Here is a 12,630-nt window from a genome sequence, read left to right on the forward strand (position 1 = left end):
GAGGAAAGGATTTTTGCGGGATCTGAAGGCGCGCGTTGCCTGCCTGTTCGGGAAGAGTATTTGCGTTTCTTACAGGCATCTCGGAGATACAAGCTGGCCTTATACACTCAGCAAAATTTAAAATCTTCACCTATACGGAGCGAATACACAACACACAGTTGGTCTCACGTCTCGACTCGTAACCATTAGGGTTTTGAGAAGCTGTTCGGCCGTCTTATCCATATCAGCAGCTGTTGTCGGCAGCACATGCCTGTAACTGACATTGGGCAGATCCTTCGTAAAGCTTATCGTCTCCCTTGTTCTTCGCACTGTTTGCATCCGCGTTAACTCAGGGGTAGACTGTCTTCATCCCGGTGGATCTCAGTTCCGTTGCCGAGCTGTTAGCGCAACTTCCGCTTCCGCGCCGACCCCAGCAACGCTATGCCGAACGAAGCTTAGAACCTCACGTGCCTGAGGCGCCGAGGCCGCTATCTGAAGCTGATGGTGCACGTCACTCACCGAGCTTTCCCCACAGCGCTTCGAATTCAGGATACCTTACTCGCCGTCGTTTCTGTTCTGCGTGCACAGTAGTATATCGCCGAACTTACCATAGACACAGACGCGGCGTTGTCCGCGACGATCGCGATTGCAGCACGCGGAGGGATGAGAGCTCGCGAGACACAATGAACACAACGAAGCGGCAGAAGCAGCGCAAGGTGCTGCTCATGGGCAAGAGCGGCGCGGGGAAGTCGTCGATGCGCAGCATTGTATTCAGCAACTACGTGGCCAAGGACGTGAGGAGACTGGGCGCGACCATCGATGTGGAGCATAGCAATATCAAGTTTATGGGAAACCTGATGTTGAACCTCTGGGATTGCGGAGGGTAAGAACGCTTCTGCTTCCTTCCGTTTCGCAGGAGAGTATGAAGCCTTGGAAGAGCACGCGTACTGACGGGTCCGCAGACAGGACGGCTTCGTCGAAAATTATCTTACGCACCAGCGCGCCCACGTCTTCAGCTCCGTCGCAGTCCTCATCTTCGTCTTTGACATCGAGTCCCGCGAGTTCGCCGCCGACGTGATTTCCTACTCCTCCATCATTCGCGCCCTCGCCGAGCACTCCCCCTCCGCCGCCGTCTTCGTCCTGATCCACAAAATGGACCTCGTCCAAGCGCGCCTGCGACAGCAACTGTTCGACGAACGCACAGAATACATACGTTCCGCATCTGAAAGCTTTGCGCCGACAGTAGATTTCTTCGCGACCAGTATCTGGGACCAGAGTCTGTACAAGGCATGGACGCAGATCATCTACTTTTTGATTCCGAATGCGAGGAGTATTGAGGGTTTACTACGGGAGCTAGCCGAGGTGGTGGAGGCGAGGGAGCTGATATTGTACGAGCGGACAACGTGCTTGATGGTCACACATGTGACGCGGGATGTGGAGGCCGAGAATCCCTTCTCGGATCGGTTCGAGCGCATTTCCAGTATCCTGAAGACGCACAAGCAGAGCATGGCGTACGTGTAGCATCCCGTAATCACCCTCTATATGTTCTCGGCATGTTTCTAACAATCGTGTGCATAGAAAACACACTGGCATCCCAGCCGGCAGCGCAAACTTCGCCGAGATGCAGATCAAAACCGGACGTTTCATGTTCTTCATCACGCGATTGACTGAGAACACCAACCTCGCCGCCGCCATCCCGCCCAGCGAGCAGATTTTTAACGCCGCGCGCATCAACATCGCCTTGGCTAGGCCTAGGTTCGCAGAGCTAGACATTGCTAGCAAACCGCGCCCTGCAGTGCAGCAGGCCTTCGCCCACAGTGCAGATAGCGGCTGGGAGGGAAGGGAAAGGGAAAGCGCGGCTGCGGGGTTTGAAGGGTAGCACGACGCGTTTGGCAGTAGTACCATGGGAGTAGGGTTGGAGACGGACTTATAGAGGGGTTTACCTGGGCGCAGACGGTGTTTGTGATACCCATCATCTTTGGCGTTAGATCGGGACCAAATGGAAAGCCTTCATGTGCTGTCTTTGTGTTCCTCACTAGGGTGAGTCATACCGAGCGGTTTGCTGACAGGTTGTGAATACTAAACTACCCATTGATTTAAACGAGCGTGTGCTACTCCGCACGGCATCTTTCGCCAACGCCTCGGTACGTGTGCATTTCAACCCAAGCAGAAGCCTGGGTGTGTCAATTTCTTGGCGTTGCAAGCATCAAACGAGCGGGCTTTTGGGCAGTTGGGTAGTTTGGTTGGGCAGGCGGGCGAATGAGCAGAAATTCGACGCCGAAGAGAGTGGGTAGAGGGTGGTTTGCCTGTGTCGAATCCGAAAGAGTGCGTGGGTGGGCAACGGACAAGGCGGAAGCGTTGAGACTGTGACTAGTTGCGTTCCGGACTCGCTGGTTGCATCACTCGACTAAAGTGAGAAGCGTGAAACTTTAGTTGAAATAAGGAAGAAACGCCTCGGGGATCGTTGGAAGCGGTTGAGCGTCGACATATCAGGCTGGGCAGAGGGTTCATGGGGTGAGATAAGTCAATCGAGTTTGCTTGAGAACCGTGGGGAGATGGACGCTTTTCCATAGTAGCACGGTTTTGAGCCGGTTGTGTTCCAAGTCGCCTTGCAAATCGTGGTGCCGAGGTGGGTCCACAGTATGATACACGCTGTGAGCTCGTTTCCATGGCCCTACTGTGACTGCACCATGTCGAAGTAATCTACGCTGGGTTCCGCATGTCCTCTATCCATTCCAATATCCTACAATGCAGGCTCGGTACACGATGAGCTCCTGCTCAGCATTCTCGGGACACTTCACGCCGGAAGTCCCACGCAAGTTAAGCTCACCAAGCAAAAAAGCACTCAGCCCAAGTCGTCCGCACGTACCCGAGCGCATCGCATTCCAGAAGCCCTCAGAAGCTTCCGCGACTCTTCTCCCATCCTTGACCCCTGACTCCAATTTCCGTTTGTCCATGAAACACTTCAACCTCGCGTATGTCTCATAGCATTAGTGTTGCGACTTTCACAACCTCTCTCGCGCCGTCAAACCGTATAATCTACTGTTCATATACCGTTCTAGCTCTGTATGCGATGAAAGCCGGATCACTACTATGCGGAGGAGAGCGGTCGGAACGCTTACATGCGGACAAAAGGCATTGATGAGCAAAGCACAGGTCGTACAAAAGAAGTCATAGTAGATTCGTGTTAACTCCGCCGATCATTTCTTTTCCAAATACTTTTGTGCAGCTTTCGCTGATCATCCGCGGACACCGGCTACAAGCCCACTTTTGGTGAACATATAATACACAATAGCATCCACCTCATGACCATACATGGAGACCAGACCCTGAAAGAAATCGTAGCAACCAACCGAGGAAAACGGAAAGGGCGGAAGAGGGAAAGAATAAGCAAATCAGACAGCTCGTGCCCGGGATACTATAGAGTACACATTAACATTACACAGAAGCCACCAGGAGGAGAAACGTTTCAGACTGTGGGAATTCCCGGGAAGGTGGGAAGGCGAATCAGATGATATGTCGTCATGCTGCTATCCGGCGTTATGGTAGAGCGTCGGGTGGGCGAATACATCTCGTGCGGTCGATCTCATGCAAGGCTTATGCCCACGTGCGAATCGGTGTGCGGGAACACCTATATGTTGTGCTGTAAGCGCACATGCGGGAGACTCCAAAGATGCACGGGCTGCGTGGTTGCAGGCGGTGTAGGTGGTGCGCGCAGTTTGAGGTCGCTTATTGGCGGATAGTTAGAGCAGGCATTGCCAAGACGAGAATGCGACTCGACGTCCCGTGAACCCATTGACGATCTCAAACGCAGATGCTGTTGGCTATGCGTACAGCATTATAGTTTCCTAATTTGGCCACGATGCTTTCGGAGGGTCTCCATATTGGTCGAGGACTACCGTATTCGCGCCGGCTTCTCTTGCATGACGATACAGACGCTCGCTTTACGCGGTCCGCCTGCCATCGGTAAGCCTGTTCAGAACTTCAAACACTAGCTGCTGATCTGCTTCGTACACAGCATCGTCGTTCCCGAATGCGGCCTCCAAGCTTTCGGTTTGTCTCCAGAACTGTCCAAGCGTACCGTTCCGGGCACCCTGCTCTTCTTGCATAGCGGTTTTCGTGAGTTGCTTCAGACGGTTCGCCACAACTTTCTGTTGCGTGCGAGCCGATGCCCAGAAGGTCGCGAGCTCTTCAAGGCATGAGCTTGCCATGCCAAGAGTCTCGATAAGGCTCGGAATACTAGCGGCCGTGCCGGCGGCAGTAACAACATCGATCGAAAGCAGGAGCGCGTAACCAGGGAACGGTGTGGAGAAGAGGAACTCTGCAGCAGCAGTCGAAGGCAGACGTTGGTGGCGATTCTCAGGCGCCAGCGAATGCATCATATGCACAAAACTGATCGCATGATAGAAGGCCTGTTCGACATTGCGGGCGACCTTGTCAGTTGACATCGCAGACAATCGAATGTGGCGATTAAGACGAATGACGGTGGTGCGATAGAGAGCGTGAAGGGAAATGAACGACCCTGCGAAGCCTTCGACGATACTGTTGTCCAGGTTCTGAGGAGTGTACTGCAGAACAAGCCACTATTAGCACATGCCTCGAATGAAAGTAACGCTAGGCCAACTCACCCTGAGGTTGACCGGTAGCATCTCAAGCCATGCATCCAGTCGCTCATACGTCTTGGCGTAAAAGGCTTCATAAAGTACCTCATACCTGGCTCCAGAGCGATGAACGGCACGGCTAGTAAAAGTCACCACATCGCCCCAGATCGTGGATATCAAGGTCAAGTAGGCCATATGTCCGAGGGGAGGGCCAGAGTACGCCTGGCGGTTCAGAATCTCCAAGTCGAACATGGGGGAATCACAGGGAGTGGATGCCTCGAACATGTTTTCCAAGCAGGGGAGTCGTAGGAAAGTGTCCTCAATATTGATAACGCAAAGGGTGCCACCGCAGAATCCATTGTATCGCTGTTGGTGCATTAGGTCAGGGTTGGTGGTTGCCGTAGACGCAGTTGAACTTACATCCATCAAGAATCCGGACCAGAAGGTGCGGCGGCAACATTCTTCCAGAGTCAAGCGGTCGAATCCATAAGGCATATCGGCAGCAGTCTCTGGGAGCTCCTTGATTCCGTCCTCGGAGTTGAGCTTCAAGGCACTGAGAGCGCGCAGCCCGGCTCCACAGTAATCCCAAGCTTCCTGTGACTTGCCACGAGCAAAGTTGTACAGACCCAGCATTAAGCGACTCTGGCACAATTGCAAGGTGAACTTGCCAAATCGCTTTTCCATGGCGTATGCGGCAACAGCAGCATACCATTTGCCAGCGCCGCGCTGTTCAGCGTCGGTGGAAAACACAGAGCCCATGGCAAGAACAGAGTAAAGAAGCATGAGATGGTCCTGGTTCTTCTCCCGGTTGGTCTCCACCCAAGTGAGGAAAGGTCGGCGAGGAAACATTCCATACGTTGCACGTCCAGCATGGAGGAAATAGAGATCCAGTAGGTGCATGGTGAGCCTTGGGTCGCTATCGTAAGGGTCCTGTTCCCATTGCATGGCCAGTTGGTCCTGGTGCGATCCACGTCTGAGATCATCCGGGTCCTGGTTGTTCACAGATCCACTCCAATCCGAGTCCATCGAGTGTACCGACATGTCTCTTGACGTGGCAACTGAATTTGGTCGAAAGGTCCGAGGCTTAAAAGAGGAGCCTGTTGTATTCCAAGATTCAACAGGTTTGGAGTATTGTTGATCAAGAGATTTGAATTTGTCGGGTCCAGCCACCGGACTGATGAGTTCGGTCGACTGGTTCTTAAACAGTACTGAAGATGACGACGGTGAAGTCTCTCCCGAAGCATTGTTCATGCCTGGCTGATTCAGGCCACTACGCTCAGTCAGTATTTGTCACATGAGCACAAGTGAATGCATCGTTGAGTGTTCCGGATAGGTTGGTTTCATGCAAATTGGGAAAGTGGTCGAGAAGAAGTGTTGCACAAAAACGGAACATCAACTTACCCTCGACAAGCTCGCTGTGATTTGGCGCACTGGTGGCATTTGGGATAACCAGGCTCGCACTTGATCTTCTTCTCGCGACATGTGAGACAGGCTTGTGCGAGGCGCTTTCTCGGTTTGCCAGCTTTCGTAATGCCCCATGACGGATTGACCGGTTCTCCATCAATAACAACGCGACAATAACTCCCGTCGTCGAAGACATAGCATAAACCTTCTCCAGCCACTTGTTGCTGGCCCACACAATGTTTCGATCGTATGGGCGCGCGTGACGATCCTTCAGTCCGTCTCCGTGCCGGCTTGCTTAGGTCCACGGGATCATCGTGAAATTGAGCGTGGCTCGAAAAGGCTCTTCCTGGTTCTGAGCATGCACTTAGTGCGGAAGTGGTCGAAGGTGGACGGAAGATCTTAGTGGTGGAATCGGAGTACATGGTTCCAGAAGAAATGCCAATGAAAGTCTGGGGCCGGTGGGCGGGACCAGAGGTCGAGAAGGCAGGCGGTTGGCTGTCGGTACTGGTGGTAAACGAGGCATGACGATGCACGGCTGGTATTCGAGAAGGGAGAGCATGACTCTCTGGATGGTCGTGGCTGTAACCGTCGGAATCATGCCGTCTTTTCAAGGTCGGGCTCGCGGATCCGTATCTCCCAGCGGTGCTATTGAATAGCTGTGCGCCACCAGGCCGCGGGAACTGATCAGAGACTTTGTTTTCCAGTAGCTCTGGCTCAAGGAGGGTTCGCAGGCTTGGTAGCTGCTGCGCATGATTTTGACTTCCCTGGGAATCCCGGGAGGGATGCTGCTGCGATGAGATGTCGGGCCGCGATGGTGCAGCACTTGGTCTTTGGTAGGGACTGTCGGAGGCATATGGGTGAAAATGCGCTGGCCGCGAAGGTATACTAGGCAGACGGTTCATGTCGGCAAGCATAGTTGGGGGAGGTGAAGATGGACGGTCGAGGGCCGAGGTGGGATGGGTTCCACGATACATTGGCTGGCAGGCCACATGGAGCGATAAGGAACAATACAAAATATAAACTAGGGCACTTTGGAGATGCAGGCACGGGCTAAGGTCGACTCTGATGCAGGCACGGAACCAGCTCGTTGTCAGACAGCCGGAGACATGGAGGCAGTACTCGCAGGAGAAGGTCGGGAAGGTGGCCAGAGGACTGCACAAGCACGATTGCGTGCGTCTGTATTGTAACGAATTCCCGCACTGAGGTCTGCAAGATGGCAAGGTTCAGAGAAAGAGCCAACGGAAGTCCCCAGTCCGTGCAGGGCTGACGTCCACCCCTCCGGCTACTCCTGGACGACAGCCGAAGAGGCACGTACGGGATGTGCGTGTAGGGGCAGCACCATAGGGGCCTAAGCTCGGGAGGAGTGACAGGCACAGACTACAGTTTTGCGGCACGGCTCCTGGGCTGGAGGCAGGCTGGGCGCAGGAGAAAGGGCGTCCCAGCTGGCACGGGGGCGGCAAGGAAGGATGGCAATATTGGTGATGGGCTAATACCGGGTAGGCGTGCAAGATGAAGACGGGAACCCGTGCGAATCCGTGCTGCGGTAGGGACGGCCAGCTGAGCAGGGGATGGGGGACGAGCAGGGCAGGTGGTCAGGGCAGGGCCATTACCCTAGTGAACTAAGTTCTGCCAGGGACATGGACGTGGAGCTCTTGGTGTTTGAGAGCCGAGTGAGCACTTCAGCATGGCCAGGGCGGGCAATATTGGCGACGATATCGTGTGCTTGGGGGGTGTCTGGCCGACGCGTGAGGTGCAGGCAGCTGCAAGCCGAGGGTGGCATGCGGACTTGGGTGCGCGTGGCGGTTGGGATGGGCTGCTCATGGCTCCGCCCTCAGATCTCGCTCCAACAACGGCCTTGGGCGCTGGCCAACCGCGAGCGCTGCCGCAGCCCACTGGTGCCGATCATGCAGCGCAGGCGGGATGCAGCGAACAGGCTTCATGTTATTGCGGCAAAATCCCGCGAGAAATTGCTGCTGCAGACGGGCGTGAAAGGAGCGCGGCAGGCCCCAATAAGCTTCACATAGATTAGTTTCAAAGTGCCCCGACGCACGCATTCTCTGACTGCGCGGCGGCCTGAACGCATGCACGTCGGCGTGCTCGTCGGCTGCGTCTGGAGAGCAGCAGGGGCCCCGCAGCACGGCACGCCGCGAGATTGAGGGCGCTGAGATCGTGGAGCGGGTGGGGTGAGGACGGTTCGGCGACAGGCAAAAGCAGCGTCAAATCGCTCGGGAGCGCGTCCAAGAGCCGTCCGTCGAGTGGAGACGGACCCCAAGAGCATCCCCGTTGTCTTGCTTGCATGTCGGGGACGCATGCATGCCACTTTATGCGCATGCCAGCGGATAATAGGCCCGCTAAGCACGCTGCCTCCAGCCTCGGGTCCTGCGATACTGTCTTTGACGTAGCGCCTCCAGGCCGAATCGACAGCATGCCTACGCGAGCCTGCTGCCGGCCTATCGAAGCGGCAGGCGGCGCGGCCGGGCAACTCAGGTGCCGGCTGTCACCACCGTTAGTGGCCGCCACACATCATCGGGGCATCCTTCGCTGTGCCTGTGCAGGTGGGCTGGCTGTTCCAGCGTGAAGGAAGCGTCAAAGCGAGAGCGAACGTCTCCGGAGCGGTCCCGGCAGGCGAGGCAGCGGAGATGGCCGTAGGACTGTGTAATCTTGTGTAGAGTCTGAGTTGTCGACGTGTTGCGGTATGAATTTCCTCGAATCATCGAATGTGTCCTCATCGTCCATTGATTCTGGAAGCCCAGGCCCGCGCTCAGACATGTCACGTGAACTCATGTGCCAAGCCGCCTGCGAAACTAGAATTGGACTGAACGTCGAGTGCCCCATCACTGTATGCACACCCTCTATATCAACGCGCCCGTCGTCTATTACAATCACATCCTAACATCCAAAATTCAGTGCCGTCATAATATATATAATATACTCGCGATGGCGTCGGGTTGTGTCGAGGATAGCCAGAAGAGCCCTGCGCCCGCCGCAGCTGGCAACGAGCCAAACACCGACGCTGCAGGAAGCAAAGACTACAATCCGTACGCTTGCGACACGGACTCAGACCTGAGCGACTCGCTTCCGAGGCGGCGCAAATCCCCTAGTCACGACCGGGAGGTTGCGAGCGCGCTGCAGGCCAAAGGCGAGCAGGCGTTGCCCTATGACGACGAAGCGCCTCCGCTGCCCGATGAAGCGCCCCCCGAGGACGATGGGTGGACATATGAGTGGGATCACGGCGCACAACGCCACTACTTCTACAACCGTCTGACGGGCAAGTCTCAATGGGAGAACCCTCGGCTGCCTGAGGCCACCGCGACAGACTACGGATCGTACGACAGGTTTGCTAACAACTTATTACTATCTTGCTTGCCTTCTTATCCTAATCCGTGCCTGCCGCAGATATGTGAACAGCTCCACTGTTGCCCCCACGACCAGCTCTGGCGCACCTGGCACCTCGTCTCCACCTAAGCGCAAATATGGTGGTTACAATCCGGCCATCCATGGCGATTATGACCCGAATGCAGACTATGCTCGGGAAGCCGAAGAGGAAGAGGAAGAACTCGAGGTTGTGGCTACGGGTCTTCCAGCACCCATCGCTGGAGATTATGCCACGACTGCCCAGTTCAATCGCTTCACCGGCCGCTTCCAGCAGGCCGGAATGAACCCGGAGTATCACAATGATGAGAACAAAAGCAAGCGCCAGATGAGCGCCTTCTTTGACGTTGATGCCGCGGCCAATAGCCACGACGGCCGCAGCCTGAAGGCGGAGCGACGCGGCAAGGCCCTGTCGAAGAAGGAGCTGCAGGCTTTCAAGAACAAGCGCCGTGACAAGAAAGAAGAAAAGCGCCGTGCCTGGCTTAGAGACTGAACCTCGGCGGTAAGGAATAATGGAGTGGAGCGACAGTTTAGTAACGACTAGTACTAATGCCGGCCTTAGAAAGTGTATCATGGCCTCCGCCCACAAAGTCTCGGCGTATCAGCTTGAGCCATGATACAAAAGCCACTGTATTTTGCCGCCCACAAAGTCTCGGTGGTTAGCTCATGGTTGAAACACTATTGTATTTGCATACCAAAAGGCTCTGTATTAACAGCTAGGCGGATTTCTGCTTTCCTTGTGGCTAAGTGAAGGTCAGCAATTTGGGTGCCATCTCACTCATTCCAGGGTAACGGAGCACCCAGACTTCTGACGAGGCACAGTAGCCTGATCTGTATTTGTCTATGTGCTATGCCGCACGATATCAGGCTTTGTCATTTACGAGATGCATGGACCGGGCGATACATGTTGAGCTTATGGCAAGCGGTTCATTTGAGCTCAAGAGCGGTGGGAGAATCTGCTTCTCGCTATTTGATCATAATTCCAATACATCTTGTTCGAACATCATCGCCGCTGCTAGCGCGATCTCTGTAGATCTTGTGCTTGCGGTCGTCTGAGTGTGTTCGCCCACGCCACATCAGCTGCTTTTGCCCTGCACACGGGGTCCACGTGGCAGGCTTCCGAGCTCCCGGTGCTATACTTCGGATCCTAATGTCCCAAATAACGTCGTTCAGTGGGGCAGGGTGTAGGGGTGCTGAGCAATTTATGATGCTGGGATTGCGTCTATCCTTGGGTGGTTCAGCCGTCTTTTGAGGCGTCCTTGGTATCGAGGTTGTCCATTTGCCTTCTTACATCTTCGACTGCACCTCCGGCACTCGTGCCTATGGAGCCGTTCAGGGCTGGCTCGCTTTGCGAATCGGCCCCCAGTCCTCCGCCTGATGATTCGCCCGTCTCCCCGATGCCCTTCTCCAACTCTTCGACCGCTCCTAGGAGCCAATCGACCACGTCGCCCTTGTCGTTGATCTCGGCTTCGAATACGGCGTCATGGCCGGCCCGGTTGATTATCGTGACGTCGGCCCCGGCCTGAACCAAGAGCTTGACACATTCGAGGTGTCCGTTGAGCGCAGCCCAATGTAGTGCCGTGTTGCCCGCATCGTTTACCGCGTTGATAAGCCCCGACGTAGACGCCGAAGCCTTGCCCGTTTCGAGAGAGAAGAGAAGCTTCACTGTGTCTGTTGCATGCAGTCAGCACCTAGCTCAGGGAGACTCAGAACACATGAATGACAGGAGTGTTCGTACCGACATGTCCATTCGCAGCAGCATAGTGCAATGCTGTGTTCTTGGAGTAGGGATCTGCCGCGGCCGCGACCAGTTCGGCTTTAGATTGTTTCGCCTGGGCTGAGACATCGGAGAGGTACGTCGACAGCTCAGCGACCTCGTTGGCACGAGCAAGGTACAGGATCTCGTCGACGATGTCTTCGTTCATGGTCGCCGTCGTGTGTGTCTGCAGATGTAATGCGGAACCTGGCTGCCCTCCATCGCCCTTGCCCTCACTCGAGAAATTTTTGGTGGGGGCGGGGCGCGCCTTCGAAGTAACGCTACCGCTAGACCCGAACTGGCTAGATTGATCTGGCCAAGGGCGACCCGCACCTGCACCAGAAGATATCCGCCGAAACACCAGCCATCCATGTGGTCATTCTTTTGATCATCTAAGCGACGTGTTTGCGGGCCTTGACTATCGGTTCGGTTGTCTTGGGATGTCTGTGGGCGAATCCTGCGATCTGCCAGGTGGCCGGCCGCGCTGCCTCTTCACTATAGGGCGCAATCTGGCAGCTGCCTGCAATATACTAGCTATCAGGTCCGTCAGTTAGGACACATGAAACCTCTCCAACCGTGACGTCCAGCCAGGTGTATTGGTACTCAAACTACCAATATTGGTTCCTCTTCTTCCTATCGCTTGCTCTCAATACGCTGTCACATTTCTCCTATCGGCCCTTCAAGATTCGTTACTTGTCCTCGGTACTTACTGACGTTCATCCTACGTACTCCTCATCCTCGACCCTGGCCATTGCATATGCACGGATTGCGTAGCCGTCTGTCCTTTCGATACTGATCAAATTCTAGCGGAAGATGCCAGCTGGCCTGTCTGAATGATGCATAATCGATGCATCTCTCTCAACACTTTATGCCAGTGTAAGGTCACAACATCAGATCCTGCAAGGTGACCACGTCTATCCCAGCGTCAGCCAGCCTTCACTGCGACACCTAACCCATTGACCCGGTCTGATCCCGAAAGTAGTTCTGCGTCATGAATCGGATGCGATGCATGGTCGCATCCTTCCTCTTACAGTTCATTCATTTATCAGTCTTGGCAACTTTTGTTTCTCGGTTCTGCATCTCAACAATCTAAACGACCTGAGCCTCTTGATTAATATTGCAGGGGTATCAATAACCTCGCTACCACAGCAGACTCTAGCAGCATTACGTCCGATCAGTATACGTGCAGGATCGCCACTGAAACAATATAGCTCTATATGGTGGTTCATGGTACTGCAAATTCTCGATTCGCAGCCCACCCATACTTTGATTCCACTGTACGAGTCCAGCTCGTGCAGCGCAGGAGCGGTGGATGTTCTGCAGGTACCGCCGCGTTATTAGCCGAATTCGATCGCTCTGGAAGCGTCCGGGGCAATTCTGAGCGGACAGGGTCGCTGTACTCCGATGGTGCGGGCTATTGTAGATCATGAGCATGCAGGAAGTACTACATGGGCCTATTCAGCCCAAATCTCCGTCGCACCGAATACCTTGCATCGACATTCTATTGCGCTACGCGAA

The 12,630-nt window shown here is 54.8% G+C and overlaps 4 protein-coding genes across 4 annotated transcripts; 2 read left to right on the top strand and 2 right to left on the bottom strand.

The window, feature by feature from the left end:
- Window positions 1-662: 662 nt before the first annotated feature.
- On the top strand, window positions 663-1,858 carry CC84DRAFT_1094698 (GTP-binding protein GTR1; the record flags this gene model as incomplete). The annotated part of the gene is made up of 3 exons (XM_018174577.1): window positions 663-862; window positions 942-1,490; window positions 1,558-1,858. 3 exons carry the CDS (start codon window positions 663-665, stop codon window positions 1,856-1,858), a joined length of 1,050 nt encoding a protein of 349 aa, XP_018035060.1.
- A 2,065-nt stretch (window positions 1,859-3,923) lies between these two features.
- CC84DRAFT_1187687 (uncharacterized protein) lies at window positions 3,924-6,886 on the bottom strand (the record flags this gene model as incomplete). The annotated part of the gene is made up of 3 exons (XM_018180948.1): window positions 3,924-4,547; window positions 4,608-5,850; window positions 5,982-6,886. 3 exons carry the CDS (start codon window positions 6,884-6,886, stop codon window positions 3,924-3,926), a joined length of 2,772 nt encoding a protein of 923 aa, XP_018035061.1.
- A 2,257-nt stretch (window positions 6,887-9,143) lies between these two features.
- CC84DRAFT_1060992 (uncharacterized protein) lies at window positions 9,144-9,849 on the top strand (the record flags this gene model as incomplete). The annotated part of the gene is made up of 2 exons (XM_018173582.2): window positions 9,144-9,310; window positions 9,393-9,849. Coding segments are annotated over 2 exons (624 nt in total), but the record flags the coding sequence as incomplete, so codon positions are not given.
- Window positions 9,850-10,534: 685 nt separating this feature from the next.
- On the bottom strand, window positions 10,535-11,287 carry CC84DRAFT_1246957 (ankyrin). Its single transcript, XM_018184218.1, has 2 exons — window positions 11,095-11,287; window positions 10,535-11,027 (listed from the first exon to the last, which is right to left on the bottom strand). The coding sequence occupies exons 1-2, from the start codon at window positions 11,279-11,281 to the stop codon at window positions 10,594-10,596; spliced, it is 621 nt and encodes a 206-aa protein (XP_018035063.1). The 5' UTR covers window positions 11,282-11,287; the 3' UTR covers window positions 10,535-10,593.
- Between the last annotated feature and the right edge of the window lie 1,343 nt (window positions 11,288-12,630).

Source organism: Paraphaeosphaeria sporulosa, assembly GCF_001642045.1.
Source record: "Paraphaeosphaeria sporulosa strain AP3s5-JAC2a unplaced genomic scaffold CC84scaffold_6, whole genome shotgun sequence".
In the NCBI taxonomy this organism is placed as follows: domain Eukaryota; kingdom Fungi; phylum Ascomycota; class Dothideomycetes; order Pleosporales; family Didymosphaeriaceae; genus Paraphaeosphaeria; species Paraphaeosphaeria sporulosa.